The 18,721-nt window shown below is 41.4% G+C and overlaps 1 protein-coding gene across 1 annotated transcript in view; it reads left to right on the top strand.

Annotated features, from left to right (window-relative positions):
* The window catches only part of SV2C (synaptic vesicle glycoprotein 2C), a 143,563-nt gene extending 125,580 nt beyond the window's left edge, over window positions 1-17,983 (top strand). Inside the window, exons 7-12 of the mRNA XM_066601887.1 lie at window positions 2,086-2,174; window positions 3,883-4,047; window positions 7,073-7,206; window positions 11,903-12,106; window positions 14,848-15,007; window positions 17,168-17,983. Coding sequence (XP_066457984.1) covers window positions 2,086-2,174; window positions 3,883-4,047; window positions 7,073-7,206; window positions 11,903-12,106; window positions 14,848-15,007; window positions 17,168-17,351 — 936 coding nt within the window. The 3' untranslated portion in view covers window positions 17,352-17,983. The remainder of the gene's footprint in view (window positions 1-2,085; window positions 2,175-3,882; window positions 4,048-7,072; window positions 7,207-11,902; window positions 12,107-14,847; window positions 15,008-17,167) is intronic.
* The last annotated feature ends 738 nt before the right edge of the window (window positions 17,984-18,721 follow it).

Below are 18,721 nucleotides of genomic sequence, written 5' to 3'. Positions count from 1 at the left end.
ATTTATGTTTTAAATGAGCGTTGATCAACCTGCTCTATTGTGAATCGCCGATGGTTACAGGCAATTTACATTAGTCGGGAAGGATATCGTTTCTCCTTAAGGAGAACACCTAGAAGGTGTGTGAGGAGACTCATAAGGCCATCTATGCTCCTTTGGGAAATATGCATATAGGAAGATGGAACAATACCTCTGCAGTGCCACCTATTGGAAGGCAGCATTCCTGCAAGTCAATGTCAGACCTATGTCAGTAGCTAAGCAAGAAACCTACTGCACATGGATGAGGGGCAAAACCCCTGTCTGTGTATGGATTCTGGCTTGGTTTTCAATTCCCAATCATTGTTATATAAAGCTTGTATAAAGAATCTGACAGTGACTTGCAGGAATGCTGCCTTCCAATAGGTGGCGCTGTAAAGGTACTGTACTATCTCCCTTATATGCAATTTACATGCACATGTAAAACGACGTTTTGTCTATCTGTATCCATAAAACATCTGTCCACAGATATCCTTTCACTTGTACATGTCTAATAGTTGTGAGTATTGTTTGGGATTTTGCTTTGATTCCCAGGAGCTTTGGCGTACAATTGATCCCCTGCCGTATTGCTGTCCTCCTTTCTGGCAGAGTGGCTCTTGGGTCCCCTATTGCATAACATGCCTTCCTCCATAGCTTGCCCTCCAGCTGCAGATTCCCCTCCCATGATGTGAACATTTTGGTCTACTTATTACAGTCACTTTGAGCATATTCACACTTCTGCTCAGACTCCGGTGTCATATATGTTGTTCAGCTCCATCCTCACAGCCAAACAACAAACATACTGGAACCACTGGATCCAGGACATGCCAGATCTGAACAGAGCCAAGTCAACCCCTTTGACTATAATAGGGTTCATCGAGCTTCAGGCATGCTGACCGAAATTTTCCCGGATGAAATAGTGCAGCATACTGCTCTATTTCGTCTATGATTTTGTGCCAGATTAGCATGGGGGGCTCTGATGCATATGTGAATATAGCTTTACAGTTCCAAAATGAACATGTCCACTAAGGAATATAGGATTTTGCCTGTTGTACATTGGTAATATTACACTGTGCCTTTAATACAACTGGGCTTGGAGGCAAGGCGAGGGAGTTCCGGTTGTGCAATAAGCTCACTCCCCCAGGCTTTCTGAGTTCCAGGGTGAAAGGCTAAAGGCCAGGTGTGGACTCTACCAGTGCGACTGTAGCGTCTTACCGGCGCTGGATAGGAGCCGCAGGTGTAGTAGCTGTGCAGATCACTAGAAAGTAGTCAGGATAGCCAGGAGTCATTATTGTGAAGTCTTGGGTCACAATACAGATGGATGCGGCAGGTAATATAGTCAGAAGGGAAGCCAGAAGTCAGCATCAGAAGGTCTTGTAGCAATAGCAGAGGAGCAGGCAGAAGTGGATCAATCCATACTGTGGAGCAAAATAATCATGCGCTGACGCAGTGGGAGGGTCAGGCTTTTATAATGAGCCCAATCGGGAGCAGAAGTGGGGTCAATACCAGGAGGCAGGGGCTAGATAACTGGAATCATGGAAAAGGCTGAGAGTCATGTAAGGGAACTGTCCACAGGCTGAATAGCTCAGCAGGGAGAGCTATCGACTGGAGCGCAGGAGGCCCTCAGTTCAATTCCTTCGACCACCTTATTACATGTGCCTTATTGTGGGGAGATCTGGAACCAGATGGCTCTGGGGGAACAGCCACCCCTTTGTAGCCGCGTGTTGCCTGCATTTTCACACCTGCCTGTCCAGCTCATGCCTGGACATTTCCAGACTTTACATCCCAAACTTTCCCTAATTTGTACTTATCTCTGTAAATGCACAGAAGCATTGTGTAATGAGTGACAGTCTAACATAACCTGATGATACTTAATCTTGCTAATAGGCTATTAGATGGCGGTCCCTCCTACACGACTTTTATTTCAGATTCTGTATGAAAATTAATTAAAATGAAAGCCTGTAATTATCAAACCCCCTAATTACCCTTATCTGTTCTTCTGAAGCATGCTGTATTGCGATGCACTCTATCATTTGACTTATATCGCTGTTAATGCTATACATTATTTTACAGATCTGGTTAACGTTCATGAAATGCTTTGATTATCCTGTCAAAGAAAACACAATCAAGCTGACAATAGTGTGGCTCACGCTGTCGTTTGGGTATGTTTTACCTTTGATCCCATATAGTTCTGTTACAATGCTCTAAAATAATGCAAGGAGTAAGACTCACCTTGTCAATCCTGCCTGATGCTTCTCTGGTCCCCTGTCGCTCTCGGTTCATGCGACTCATCTGATGACGTATTGACACAATATGTGGCTGCTGCAGCCAATGTGACTTCAGTGGTATCAACACGTCACTGCTACAGCCGGTGATTATCTGATGGCATCATGTTATATGTCCACATGCCACATTGTCACTGGAGCCTGGTAAGTGGAGACCAGAGGGTCAAGAGGTCTGTAGTTCCAATCTGCACAGTTATATGGCTGTGGTCATCACGGCCGCATAACTAAAGAAATACACGTTCATCTGAGACTGCCCTAAGTTCACATGTAGCGGAAATGCGGCAGTTTTGGCTGCAGAAAATTTGCAGAATTGTACAGTCCAAGCAGTTTGGATGAGATTTAGGGCTTTGACACACAACCGTGATTTTGTCAAATTTTTCAGGCGTGAAAATCACGAAATTTATGAGCAATTCCATGTCCACTTGATTGGGGCAGCTTCCAAAAGCAGATTCACTTAAACAATATCCAAAACATGTCTTCTCAGCAATTAGCTGCAAACTTTATAGTGCCCTGACAGGTGGCTATTTCATGCATGTTTGTGCACATTTACGCGCCCCCATAGACTTCTATGGGGCATTTGGTATGCGAATCCGCCAAAAAATAGAGCATGTCTTGGATTTTTTTGCCAGATGGAAATATACGCGGAAGAACGAGCAATGTGAATGAACCCATTGAAATCAATGAATTCTATTGTATGTAGTTTGCGAGAGCGTATTTCTGCGCACAAAAGAAGGGATGCAAAATCGCCCGTGTGCAGGAGGCCTTACCCAGTTATTTCAATAGGGATTGCAGAAATTAATCTGCTTCCTACAGAAAGAAGCTATGGAGATCTATTATATGGAAATGACAGGGTCCAATGTAAGTAATGATAATCTCTATACAGTGCTGCATAATACGAATGTGCCATTAAAAAACATATAGGCCTAACGTATGCAACTGTGCTGATGCTTACCTCCTGAATATACCGTATCCCAAAATGGCACTGTCTGAGATACATATTATATGCCATGGATTTTCTGTCATTTACAGCACATGAGGAAGCATAACTTGAAGCTTCTGGCCTCCAATGCAAGCCCTGTAACAGGGCCCCCAACTATAATGCTTTATTCATAGTACTGGGCTCCAGAAGCGTAACTTGAAGCTTCTGGGCCCCAATGCAAAACCTGTAACACGGCCCCCAACTATAATGCTTTATTCATAGTAGTGGGCTCCCTATATGGAGAGGAGAGGCCTTATGGGCCCCCTCAGGCTCCTGGGCCCGGGTGCAACCGCATCCCTTGAATCCTCTATAGTTACGCCCCTGCTGGGCTCTCTATATGGAGAAGAGAGGCCTTATGGCCCCCTAGGAGTCCTGCGCCCGGGTGCAGCTGCATCCACTATAGTTACGCCCCATATACCTCAAATGTGTGAACACAGCCCAAACAACTTCTAATAAAATGAAACCACAGATAACACATTGTGATTTCATGCTAACTTAGGAGAAGCTTGGTTCTGCTACATCTGTACAGCGAATCTGTGTGTATGTATACAATTACTTCTCAAAGATTTATAAACTGTACTTTAAAGCCATTCTTTGTCTTCACAGCTACTATGGGTTATCCGTCTGGTTCTCTGATGTCATTAAACATTTGCAGGCAGATGAATACGCTCTGAGAGTGAAATACTTCTATGGAGAAAAAATATCAAACTACAGTTTCAACTTTACTCTGGAAAATCAAATCCATAAAAATGGAGAATTCACCAATGACAAGTATTAATCTTCTTTTACTTGGTGTTATTTCCCTGTTTTGTCATAAATAGCAAGGCTAGAAGTATAGGGAAGCAAAATACTACATCAGCCATACACTGGAATGATGGAAAATAAGCTGTACATGTCTAATATCATACAATACATAAGCACATAAAACACTCTAAAATCTGAGACAATGATTAGACCAACAGAGCCTAAGGTTGATTATAGACCAGTATTGTGCAGATCCATCATACAGTGTCCATTGACTGCTATGGGCTCAATGTTACACAAAGACACACAAAAATATGTTTTTCTCACATAGTTCACATAAATACTGGCAAGTAATATAGTATCACAGGCCATATTACAGAACATATTTATTTTGGACATACTAAGGCTTTCTTGGACATGATCACTTGTGGAGCTACAGATTCAGAGCACAGTAGTTGTTCCCTGTGAAGCTCTCTTTCTTTGCCATCACTCAATGCTTATTACTTGTGGAGCTACAAGTTCAGAGCTCAGTGGGCGTTTCCTATAAGGCATGCCGTCTCTCTTTCCCATCTCTCAATGATCAAGTTTGTACACAAATGTGCACAAATGTTTCCTCAGGGATATGTAATATGCTGTATGTGTGTGATAAAAACCCTTCACTACACTGACCATGATCTCAGGAGCTGTGGGGTAGTTTGGTAAGAAATGGGAGCTGGAGAAATTGTAGGAGTACATGACTAGAAGAACAAGGCTTGTTTATTTTCAGTTATCGCAAAGTTACCTGATACAAATCACCTGAGTCCCCGATTTGCATGACAGCTGTGCACATAAAACGGTAGATATTTGTAACCAAGACAATTTATAGTATTCATGATAGCAGCTAATACCATGTTAACAGATGGCTGATATGACCTGATACTATATTCACCTACCTTTTCACATAAAATTGCAACAAGAAGTGAACCTTTTGGAATCACCTGGTACGATTGGATGTTTACTCAATGTGTTCAATAAAGGACCTGAACGATACAAATATGTTATTAGTTTAGTTAGATTATGTTTGTCTATAATTTTGACTTCGCTAACAGTCCAACCAAATATTATGTTATGTTTGTACAGGACTTATTCATCTGGCCTGCACAAACATTATCAACACAGCACATTGTGATGTGATAATTATCATTAAAGGACCAACATATAAATGTGTCTTTATAACCAAAGCGTGAGAAACACATTACAGGACAAACACAGGAATCTGAGTGCTTTCTCTCACCAAATATTGAGCTTGGCGGTCACTGACGGAAAGCGGGGTGAGTGTCCTGATAAGGGCAACCCCATGTCTCATATTTATGGAGGTTCGTCTAACCCTAGATGTCAGATGGGACAACAAGAGATACAGGTACAAGACAGACAGGGGATACTGCTACACCAAACACTACAAACACAGAATTCAGGCATCCGCACACCTACAGAGGGAAGGAATTTAGGCATCTGTACACCTATGGGTGGAGGGAATTAAAGGCCCATTTAGACACAACAATTATTGCTCAAAATTCACTCAAAGGCAACCTTTTGAGCAATAATCGTTGTGTGCATTTACACGGCAAGATGATCACTCAAAATTCTCTCAAACGGCAGTTTGAGTGACAGTTTTGAGCGTTCACATTGCATAAGCTCTTAAGTAGCTAACTAGCTACTTAAGAGCTTATTAGTGTATAAATGAAGGCTCCTGCTGTATACAGAAGACAACTGGAGCACTGTCTTCTGTATTCAGCTGCTGTATTCTTGGAGCACTCAGCTGGTATCCGACGCTGGAAGACAACGATAAGCAAATCGTTAACGAAAACTACGCGATGGCCGCTTGTGTAGACACAACGATTATTGCTCAACAGACTGCTTTTGAGCGAATTTTGAGCGACAATCGTTGTGTTTAAATGACAATTAAGGCATAGTTCAGGGCAGACTAGAGCGACAGATCTGACCAATCTGAGGGTTGTTAGAAGTAAGTCAGTAACAGAGTTCTGAAATAAATAGTGCAGTGGTAAAGAAGAGGTGTAGCTGAAAGAGAAAGCTAGAAAAAAGAAACAAAAATAACAAGGAAAAGACAGAGACTGTTAATTCCCTAAAATCTGAGGAAAAAGGTGCTAGATATGACTCATTGTACTGAGGGCAGGGGCGGTATCTCCAGTCACCAAAGTTTGGGATGTAAAGGAGAATAGGACTATATTTGGAGGTTTTTGTTTTGTCTTGAAATCTCTGAATAAACATAAGTTCAACTATTTCACCGCTACCCTCATCTCCTGGAACTCCTTTCCTCTAGGAGCATCTGTACTTGGCTACACTACACCGCCCTCCATGGACAGGGGCTGCTAACACTGTCATCTCTATTGATAGCATGACCAGGTGGGAATCAGAGTACATTGCTGCCCTTAACTCTGGTATCCTACAAATTGGCACCACGAACTACAACTACCATTACTTTCACTTGTAACATAGCCAGATGGGAGTCAGACTTCATAGCCACTGTAAACCCAAGCTGATCCCAATTACAGCTCATTGCATTCTTGCAGAGTGGGGAAACAGACGTACCATGACTCAAACAACGGATACATTGCAAACTTCATGCATGCACACACCAACAACCAGATGAATGCAAATGGATCCAAACAGACTGAGCTAAGGACATGGCCAGATTTACTTACTATTGCAGTAACAGAAATCACCGAGGGAATCCCGACATAAAACTCATAAGAGAACTTCTGCAATGACAGGCAAGAGGCACACCTGAACATATTATTACTAATCAATGGAGAAATCCAGGTAATTCCAAAGGTTTCACTTACTTTTTCTTGCAACTATAGAGAAAGTGGAAGTCAGAAACCGCCTTCTTGATGTCAGCATAGTGTAGTACTGGACGTTCTCTACCTGCTTCATACACTACAGACAAGGTGAACACAGGCACCACTTTTAATTTTCGGATCTTCTTTTGTGTCTTATTTGCTTATTCAACTTTTATTTCCTGCTAAGCCAAATGCAACATTTTATTTCACAGGTTCACTTCAATGAAGTTCAAGGCTGTAGTATTTCAAGATTCGCTGTTTGAGAGATGTCATTTTGAGGACGTGACGTCGCTGAACACCTACTTTAGAAACTGCACTTTCATACAATCACATTTTGTAAATACAGGTGAGGATACAGTCAATATATTTATTGCCTATCATTTATACAGCGCCACCATGTCTGCAGTGCAGCTCCCAATCTAATTCCCTTCCCTCATATTCCATATTCCATGTCTTAGGAATATGGAAGTAATTTCCTACTAAGCGTAAGGCCTCATGTCCACGGGCGGATCGGATTCCACCAGTGAGAGCCCACAGCAGAATCCGACCATGCACGCAGCCAAGGACACTGCGTTACCTATCCGGTCTTCTGCGTGCTGTACGGATCTTCTATTTCCTGGTCTGCGGATGTGTGCAGAAGCACCAGCTTGCACACCGGCACGCATGCGCAGCACTTTTTTTGGACTACTGCTTTCCCGCGGAATCTGCGGCTTGTCTGCAATTGCATTGCGGATGGGCCGCGGATCCGATGGCTTCCATTGACTTCAATGGAAGCCATCCATGCGGGATCAGCACTGAAATGGAGCATGCTGTAATTTTTTTGCTGGACTAAAAGGTCCACAAATCAAATCTGCATGCTTTATTTCATTTGCGGACAACCATGGTTCCCTATGGGTGGCTTAACTTGCGGATCATCCACGCAGGTGCCCCCAGAGCACCCACATGGTAACCGGAACCAACCAGCGAGAAGCTCTTGTGCAACGGATCGTAAGTGAGGTCAGCCTCAATACTGTTCTGTGAGACACTGGTAAATTCACAGCCCGAATACTTAGTGAAAACAACTGATACTTTAATGCACCCAAGCCTGGGACTTTTTGATAATTGCTTTGAGAGTTTACAACACATCCGCTAGTTGCGGTAAGTTTTATAGTTATTTATGAACTGTCCAGCAATCTGCAATTATTGGTTTAAATGGTTATGCTGAAGTCTTAATTGCTCTATTGCTGATGTGTATTGTTTACTGAGGAATTAATAACTCTTGCATAACCCTTTTCGTTTACAGTTTCTTGATTACAATAAATATTGTTATTTTTGTAACTCCGCCTTTCGCTTTGTATCCTGGAATCTATGCGACACACCAACACACACTGCAGGTGTATTATATATTTGCTATGCTGTTGTAGATTAGTTTGTAAGTACGGTATTACATTAGTGTGCCTTATATGCAGTGTCATTGGGGCTATGGGCTGGAGTTGGGCCAGAGTAATATCTGCATGGAATTTTTCTATTATTTGGATGTTGGATGGTTTCCTCTAGGTATTTATATCCCCCTCCTTACTGCAAAGCATACAGGCTGTTTCTGATGAAATTGTCTCTAATGGGTGTGATTGTGCCTGAGATGGAAATTAGACTGCAAACTCCTCTGAGACGAGGAATGATGTTTACGATTGATAACGTTTCTTAGCTAGATCCAATGTTAATGTAGTGATAATGTATTCTAGTTTATACAGTATGTAGGAGGCAGGAATTTAGTTCTGCAGCAGGAATAATATATTGAGCATTTAGTATGAATAGTAAGATAATCGTCCAATAAAGTTGGTAATTGCATGCAGCCGAAAACTTTCCAAAGTGCGACAGCCAATGGGCGCACAATCTTACCAACAACACTGTGCAGCCATTGCCTGATGCGGGTTGGCAGGGTTGCAGCCACATTGCAGTTTCAGGACTGCACCCCAGGGGTGTAACTATAGGAGATGTGCATTCCATGTATTTCACAGATAGCATTCAGACCTATTACAGCGACTATGACTATACACACCAGCGATTTTTAACACAAACCTGAATAGGACATGCAAAGTGCACTGTCTTTGCAGATCGAATAAAATCAGAGGTGACAGAAAAAAAGGAAAAGACAAACTCATAGAAAAAGAAGCCAAATAAGCACCACCTGATAATGCAGGGCAGGCCCAATCACCATATACCCTAGTAGCGTGCAGACAGCCAGATTGTAATATGAGGGAGCTAGGTTCAGTGCAGACTCATGTGCAGCCACTCACCCCATTAGGCGATGCATATCACGTCTTTGCAGATAGGATGGCACCTAAATGGATATCTAATTCGAGTTGTGCTTGAGATTGTAAGATGCAACCTGCACTTACCTGTCTGAATAAAGCTTAAAGGGTCAGCTGGGAATAGAAAATTAAAATACCCTGCAAGACATGCAAAGTAGTGTAAGTAGTTCTAAAGAAATACGTGGATGGTTATTAGGCTATGCCACGCTGGCATGAGGGTCTGTTCCTACAGTTCTCCATAGCGTGTAGTCATGTGAAAAAAAATGGAATGGACGTCTGGTAAAAACCTGATTGACCTATTGTCTGGAAATCACGTATTTAGGAGTATTCGCATGTGGTGTATATGCTGCATATTTTCCTTTTGGCAGAGTATTACAATACATGTGAATTATTATTCAAAATGCTCAGTAATAATTGGTTTTAACTATGACTACTTATCATCTGTAAACTTCTTGACATTCTGGATGAAGTTATGGGACAGGGCATTTGCCATTTCTAACATGGCACCAACATGCTCAAAAACACCCCTTTAAAAACCTCTTGCCAGCATACTCCCACACCACAGTCAATTACTTACCGGTATATATTTCTGGAGTGCGCACCCCGAGGAAACAAATGCAAACTTAGGAGAACACAGAAACTTTATGCAGATTTTGTCAAGCTTAGGATGTCATGGCAATAAAGCAATAGTACAAGTCATAGAGGCACTCTGCTGCCTGTCTTATAGATTTTATCAGTGGTTATCTAAGGACATGTACATAGAAGAAGTTTTCTGCTAAACAAAATCTGTTTTAAAAGTCTTCCTGAAAGTCTTTATTACTGCAGTAATATTTCTCTCTTGGAGAGTATGAGAACAGTGACACCTGGTGGGCAGCAGAAGAACAACAGTGCTGGGACAGAAAGTCTCTTAACACAATGTATAAATCAATGTTATGTGTATCGTGTTTTATATTGTTTTAGTCCAAAAGCAGATTTGTGAAGTGTAGATAAACTGGGAAAGTATAAAGATATGTTTACACATGGGGGATTTTCTGCAACAACTTCTGCAGGAGCATGACCACATGTTTTGGTGCAGATTTGCTTGCAGATTAAGGCCTCAGTCAGACGAGCACTTTTTTTTTGCGCAAAAAAAAATGCACTCCACAGATGTGCAAAATATGCGTGACCGAAGCTCCATGCTATGGGAGAAGCTGTGTTTGGAGAAGCGCAGCTGCTCCACGAAGGTCCCCTCATTACTGAACACTGTAAAAGCACTGTCACAGTGTTCAGTGATGATGGGACTCCCCGTGGGGATGAAAGAATCCCCTGCCACAGCTGTTACAGCTGTGGCAGATGACTGCAATGCTATCCCATTGCTTTTAACTGGCGCTGCTACCGTCCCATTGAAAGCAATGGGATGCAGGCAACCCCTGCAGTGATGATTTTCGGGGGGTGGCTTGAAATATAAGCCATACCCCAAACATCATCCCTAGCTGTTAAAAAAAATAATAATAACTTACCCAGAAGCGCTGTCAGTCTTCATCTGTATTCTGGTGGCCGGGGATTGAAAAATCCCCGCCTCCAGAAAGCGCTGCCACTGATTAGCTGAGCGCTTTGACCAATCAGAAGCAGCACTCAGCCATTCCTTGAAGGACAGCTAAGTGCTGCCTGTGATTGGTCTCAGCGCACAGCCAATCAGAAGCAGCGCTCAGCCATTCATTGAATTCATGCCTTATATTTGAAGCCCCCCACCCCGAAAATCATTGCTGCAGGGGTTGCCTTCATTCCATTGTTTTCAATGGGGCTGCAGCAGCAAAACAATCTTTTGTTCGGAATAGAAAAATCGGTCCAATTTTTCTTGTAATTTTCACATACAATTTACATACGTTTTGCATCCATCTTTTATACGCGTAAAAAAATTTATAGTCTCTGCACTTTCTTGTCCTCTTAATTTTTCTTTTTATGGTTCCCATGGTTAACCCTTTCCAATCCAATTTGTATCCTGGTTTTCCTACGGGGCGTACTCTTTTTCTGCCGTTATACAACAGTGCTATCTGCTGGCTAAAGCCAGTACTGCATGAGGTGGTACGTTGGATAGGCTCTGACAGCAGAGAGGCTGGCAATACACAGTAGGAGAACCCCAACGGATGTCTTCCAACATCAGAGCTGTACAGCCTTAAATCATAATGTCTTCAGACGTCAGACAGACGATTGGAAAGGGTTAAATGCGTTAAAAACAGATTGCTCTTGTGTAAAGGGGTAGTGGTGCCCCGATTCCTCTTACTATCAGTTGTTTATAACCACTGGCTGATGGCTGCAAGTTCAAGCCTTGCCGTCCTCCATTCTAGTACCCAGCCGGGAGGTGCAAGGGGAGCAGGGTCAGCAGATAGCGCCAGTCTGCACAGTGCTAGTGCACTGTGTGGAAATGCTCCCTCTCTGCCGGCCAGAGCTACGGCCAGGGAGGGGAGATAGGAGAGCCTATGTAGGGAGCCTTGATAGGGATATAAGTGGGGATTAGCCTGCCCACCTCCCCAAAAGCCTGGGAAAGTCTGGTGCCACAAGGAAACATAAAAGGAAAAGTGTCTCGTTATTTATTTCTGTGTTTTGCCTTACCCCAAAATTGAAAAGGGAAACAAAGTTTAACCCCTCTCCCTTCCCTTTATCCACAACCTTTCCCTTGTCCTGATTAAACTTGATGGAAATGTGTCTTTTTTCAGTCATACTATATATACACGTCAATACAAGTGATAGGATATGCTTTTGTTTCAACAGACCTTGAGCAATACAAGTTCACAGATAGTGAGTTGATAAACTGCACATTTCACGATCAAAAGGTGGGATGTCAGATCACATTTGATGACGACTACAGTGCCTACTGGATCTACTTCGTGAATTTCTTGGGAACACTTGCTGTCCTTCCAGGAAACATTGTCTCGGCTCTTTTGATGGACAAAATTGGCAGATTAACAATGCTGGGTATGTTAGATTTTCTGTCAAATATTCTATTGTTAAATATCTATCTATCTCATATGTATGTATGTATCTACCGTGTTTTCCCGAAAATAAGACCCTGTCTTATATTATTTGTTGCCCCAAAAGAGGCACAGGGCATTATTTTCAGGGGTGTCTTATACTTACCTAGCAGTTGCCGCTCGGGTTGCTCCCGCTGGGACTATGGCGTTCCTGCAGGCTTCCGTGTAGATCTCAATGCAGAAAGAGCATCTCTTCCTAGTGACGGGGCTTGAATACCCCGCCTCCTGCAAGCGATTGCTCTAATTGGTTCAGGAGCATCGCTTTAGCTAATCAAAATCGGCGCTCGATGAACCAATCACAGCCATTCAATGATGTCATTCAATGAATGGCTGTGATTGGTTCTTCGAACACCAGCTTTGATTGGCTTAGGCAGTGCTCCTGAACCAGAGCAATCCCTTGCTGGAGGCAGGGTATTCAAGCCCCGTCACTAAGAAGAGGTGCTCCGTCGGCATTCAGGACATCATTATCAATTGATGAATATCCCAGGATTGAAAAACCTGTTCCTAGATGTAATTGGTATTAAGGGGTTGGATGGGATAAGAAAAACATGTCAGTTTACTTCCAAAAAAGCACCACACCTGTCCATGGGTTGTGTTTGGCATTATAGCTCTGTTTCATTGAAGTACATGAGTCTGACATGCAACACAATCTGCTGATAGGTCTGGTACTGTTTTAGGAAAAAAGCAACCAGGTTTGTGTAATCCTTTAAGGCATCCTTTTGAAGGCTCAATGACTGATGTGAAAACTGCAATATTTCAAGATAAGTAAGTAATATTAAAATTTCTTATGCTAGATTGTTTGTTTAACTGAATAATTCTGGAAGTAGAGCAGTATTATTAGATGATGAAAGCAATACCAATAGGAAATGGTGAATTCTACATGCTCACTTGCTATTGGCTTGGCTTTAAGAGGGTGCACACAGGAGAATAACTAAAAAGGGCTGAGTACCATAGCAAAATGTTGAATGTCCCTCCATCCCAAAATATGAACATTTATTAGTCCCATGTAAATGTTGTGCAACAATTCATGTAAGGACATACTTTCCTGTTAGGTCATACTTAAAAAACTATGCCACTAAGTGTGGCCCTACATTTACAGGCTTAGGTATTGTGTAACAAATAGCTAAGCACTGATATGTTACACTAGACCACACCCCAAAATAATGTTGCTTACCATATATACAAGGTGCAAATATTATTACCACCCATAATACCTGCAAAGTGTTAGTAAACAAAACCCACTATACCAAGACCAACATTATCAATAATATGTAACACTATATCAGGACCAAATAATACTGCCACACCATGATCACATATTACGACCACATAGTGACTAATACCGCCATACTGCTACTGGAAAAAAACATTATGCAAAGAACAATATTACCCATATACAGTGACCATATATTGGTAAATAAGGCGCTCTGCAGACTGTAGAAATGATTACAGTACTGTTATATGCAATGATTCACAGGTGATACCATCCCTGACTAAAGTCATTCACTTTCCCTTTTGTTCTCCATCTGGCCTATACCACCATGACTACTTCTCTCAGCCACAACTTGTCTCTGCAGAAGTTGACATACAGATGTCTTTGGTTTCTTACTTGTCCAGCAGACTCTTTAAGTTTTTCACACCTCTACACATTTTCCCCAAGTATAGTGCCCCAGATAGTAATTAGGCACCACACAGTAAAATTGCTCCCTTGTATGCCCTAATCAATAATAATACAGCTTTATGCCCCTATCAGTAACCATGCCCCTCATGCCCCATCAGTATGCCCTCTTTAATGCTGTAAAATAAATGACAATATACTCACCTCTTTTACTCTCCCAATGCAGCAAAATATAACCAAATGCAATATAACCTTAACAATCTTTTTGTGCTACTGCACAAAAGTGTAGAGCCAGCTGATTAGACAGGTGGAATCAGGTGACTGGGCATATCATTTTAGTCTTCCCATGTGCATCTTCCTGTGGGAGGTCAGGTGGTGCAAGTCAGAGCAATCAGAAGAGGTTTTCTGAAAATTGAGCTTAGATAATATCGAACAGGCTATTGGGGGTGTGCCACTGCACCAAGCGTACATTTTAGTCTGCCCTGGTGTTGGCATAAGGCCTACGGCCGACCCACTGCCTCAGCAAAGCATCTTCATATTTGTAGCCTGGTTCTGCTCGTCCGTGAGTTCGAAAACCAGTTTGAGTTCAAGTTCAGATTTCGTAATAAAGTTCATTTCGAGCAGCAAATCTGACCAAAGGTATGTCCAGAAGGCCACTCCATTAGTTCCCCGATAGGGACACTACGCCTGTTACCAGCCCCCCATCTGACCACCTATCTAGAAATGTGTCAGGTGGGCATCCACACTGCTCACTGCCAATGGGTGATGTCAGACTTATTTGACAATGAGTGGTAGGAACCACCCACCTGACATATTTACACATAAACTTAGAAGAGTCTTTATCAGGGAATAGAGGGAAAAACAGGTCCATTGGCGTAAGACGGGTTGCAGCTGCAAAGCTATGCAGCTGGCCCCACTGACATGAGGACATGACAGATCCTCTTTTATTATATGATTTGTTTTAATCCAATTTTACTTTAAGAGGGTTCTCTCATGATTAGATACTAAATTTTAGATTTTAGTGTGCCAGTTTTAGCCATCTAGTTTTTCTGTTGTATTTCCATTAGGAGGATCTATGGTGCTCTCTGGCATTAGCTGTTTTTTCCTATGGTTTGGTACCAGTGAGTCCATGATGGTTGGGATGTTGTGCGTTTACAATGGTCTTACCATTTCGGCTTGGAATTCTCTGGATGTAGTGACTGTGGAGCTGTACCCGACAGACAAGAGGTAAGGACATGGACAAGACAAGCTCACGCCTTCAACTATAATCTCATTAGTCAAGCTGCAGTTATGGCCATCAAAGCAAAGTCTTCGATTTTGTTGATGTGTTGCTCATTTTGGTTAAATTACTCTTGTAAGCAGTGAAGAACGAGATTGACAGCCCTGGAGGTTGTGTTTTAATTTTCTCCTTTATTCAATTTTGAAAAAGCAGCTGGTGTTTTGTTATGAGTGATTGGTTTCTTCAATCCTGATAGATTATTTAATTATTGGCTAGCATAATTGGTTTAATTTACATATAGTCTTTCTAAACAACACACAAACAGGCCAGCCAAAATTATATCTGACAATCTATCAAAGTAATTGGCTTCATACTTATTTTATTTGGCAGATTTTTTTAGATTTGAGGTTAGGAGAAGTCTAGCCTTTCCATACACTTTAGATAGCATTCAGCTGACAGCTACCCCCTCATTCTTGCCCATACACATGAACACTTCCCTAAGAACAAATGGATTGGGCAAGTTGAAATCTAATTGTCCGATCCTTATTTCCTTTAACATGGGGTAGAATCGGGAAGACCCTTTGCACATGAGACGGTGAGCTGGTCCTTCCAAAATCAGCAGATTTGGAAGATATACACTACCAGTCAAAAGTTTGAACACACCTTTTCATTCCATTCTTTTCTTATTTTTTATTCATATTTTTTGTAGATTCATATTGAAGACATGAAAACTATGAAGGAGCACATATGAGATTAAGTAGTAAATTTTAAAAAGTGGCAAACGTAACATGTTTTATATTTTAGATTCTTCAAACTAGCCCTCTTTGATGACAGCTTTATACACTCTTGGCATTCCCTTAATCAGCCTCATGAGGTCACCTGGAATGGTGACCAGAAGTTCCCAGAGGTGCTGAGCACTTGTTGGCTGCTTTTCCTTCACTGTGGTCCAACTTATCCCAATCCATCTCAGTTGGGTTCAGGCCGAGTGATTGTGGAGGCCATGTCATCTCATGTAGCACTCCATCACTCTCCTCCTTGGTCAAGTAGTCTTTCTGTAGCCTGGAGGCGTGTTTGAGATCATCATCCTGTTGAAAAACAAGTGATGGTCCCATTAAGTGCAAACTAGATGGGATGGCATGTCACTGCAGAATGCTTCTGGTAGCCATGCTGGTAAAGTGTGTCTTGAATTTTGAATAAATCACCAACAATGACACCAGCAAAGCACCCACACACCATCACACTTCTTCCTCCATGCTTTATTGTGGGACCCAGGAGCTACAAGTGTTTGCCCAAAATACCAGCTGCTCTTTCATTATTATAATTTGCTTACTGACATACTGTGTGTGTGTGTGTATATCACCATCTTCTTGTCTAGCACTTTAAATAGCACAATATTGGGTTAACATGTTGTAACAATTACAGCTTCCCCAGTCATTGAAGTTTGCAATCAAAAGGAAATAAGAAGTCAAAGATTTGAGTAAGCAGCTCTAGATATGTTAATGAAGGCAGTTTTGGAATACCAGTTAGGGATGCTAGGGATAAATGTACATGCAAGTTATACATTTATTGGAAAATGAAAGTTTTCGGTGAGTATTTGAAGGATTGGAGGATTGAAAATGTTGGATGAATACTGGAGGGAGTTCCAGAAAAGAGGAGAAGCATGAGAAAAGTCTTGTATTCGAGACCGGAGGTGGTAGAGGGTCAGTTGCATGTGGGCTGGTATCTGTAAGTAGGCTGCTTTCAGATGAGCGTTTTTTAACTCCTTATTTAGTCCCTGTTTTGCAGATTGTAATACGGAGCTAATGTAACTATGCAGCTATTCACTAAACACAGCATGACCTATTTTTGTCTGTTTTTGACTCTGTATTTGCATTCATCGGTGGTATTTTCTATTGGGCAAATACAAATCCATATTTGCCCAGTAGAAAATAAAACCAATGACAGCAAATACAGAGACCAATACAGATCAAATGCTGATAACATAGGGTGGCAATGTCATCTATAACACGTTCGTTTTATAGATCGGTATTACCCATAGGTAACAATACTCTCATTTTAAACTGGGCTTAGAGAGAAAAAGTGTGATATTTTATATGGGGTCTTCTTTCCTTTATGTATGTATACAGTTCTACAATCTGCCTTATCTTACAATATGTTTATAATTGCAGGTCCACAGGTTTTGGCTTCTTGAATGCACTTTGTAAAGCAGCAGCAGTGCTTGGAAACTTAATATTCGGTTCACTTGTAGGAATCACTAAAGCCATACCTATTCTTCTGGCCTCAGCTGTGCTTGTATGTGGTGGTCTGGTGGGACTTCGACTGCCGGACACAAGAAACCAAGTGTTGATGTAAATGGAAACAAAAGCCATCGTGGATACAATTTTTTCTGTATTCCCTGAAAAAAAAATGGAATAAAATACCCCAAATCTCATTGAGAAGCCCAAACACATCATGTTAACAAACTGTACTGTAGATGTCCTTGCTGTGCTGTGTGTGTAGAACTAGAGCTGTCCAAATTATTTTCAATCCATTTCAGCGGTTTACATAGGTTTTACATTGTATGATGCCATTTTTTTTCTTACTTGATTGTTTTTGAATGGCCAGTTGGCCACTGACCCATTTAAATGCACTAGGAAATCAAGCACCTATACTGGGCAAGTTATAGGATAGCAGAAAGAATGCCAAAGATCAGGCCAAATACATGGTTCTACCAGTAGTGTCTCATCAAAATAAAAATGTCTATGCCTATATGTCTTTCTGGCTGTTCAGAACAAGTAGTTAAAAAAAACACACACACACATATTGTAAAGTACAATGCAATTGTTCGTGCTTTAGTGCCCATACAGGAGAATGATGCTATATATTATAAGCTGTTCCCATTCTGATGCAATTATAAGCAGCTATGTGCCATAAAGTGTCACTTTCTACAGTTAAAGCAGTTGATGCTGCAAAAATACTAAGAAATGGATGTGCAGCATGTTAAATACATGAAAATATAACATTTACCTACCACTAAGACCTTTATTTTCGGCAAGAACCCATAGGGCCTCATGGATTTAGAATCTGGGGCAATTGACTGCATTTGTTCTTATAGATGGGGCCTATAAAGTCTTCCACTTGAGTGTCATTCGAAATTGTACCATATACTTGACAAAGGAAAAGCATACAGCAATGGTGAAGAATGTAAAAACCAGGCTGTAACTTGTGTTGCAAAATGCTCAACATTGCTTTATTGAAAAAGGTGAATTCCTAAAATTCTATCATTGCACCAGGAATATGTTGGCGCTATATAAATAAAGATTATTATTATTATTTATGAAAGTCCAATGGGAGATAAAGTACTGGCTATCATGGAAAACAATTATAAAGAACAGTGAGTAATGTATGCTCATTTATCACTTTCCACTCTACATGATTGGTTGTTTAAAAAGTTGCTAATAAGGATCTGATTGAGATTCTACAATCTTCATGATCATTGACAAAAAAAACAACTTGTTCCCAGCCCGATACGAAGGGTCATGTGGCCTAGCAAGAGCCCTGATGAAAGCCATGTGCCAATGCTTATTGAAAATGTTGCTACAAGCAGCGTTTACATTTACAGATTTCACCCCAGTTAATGATCATTATGGAGGATGATCAAAATTATAAGATAGTTTTATAATTTATAGCTGTTCTTGTATATTAGCACAGAGAAAATTATTATTATCAAAGGCCATTCAGAT

Source organism: Eleutherodactylus coqui, chromosome 5, assembly GCF_035609145.1.
Source record: "Eleutherodactylus coqui strain aEleCoq1 chromosome 5, aEleCoq1.hap1, whole genome shotgun sequence".
NCBI lineage: Eukaryota > Metazoa > Chordata > Amphibia > Anura > Eleutherodactylidae > Eleutherodactylus > Eleutherodactylus coqui.
Note: the sequence above shows the minus strand (reverse complement) of the source record. Positions and strands in the feature narration are given on the sequence as shown.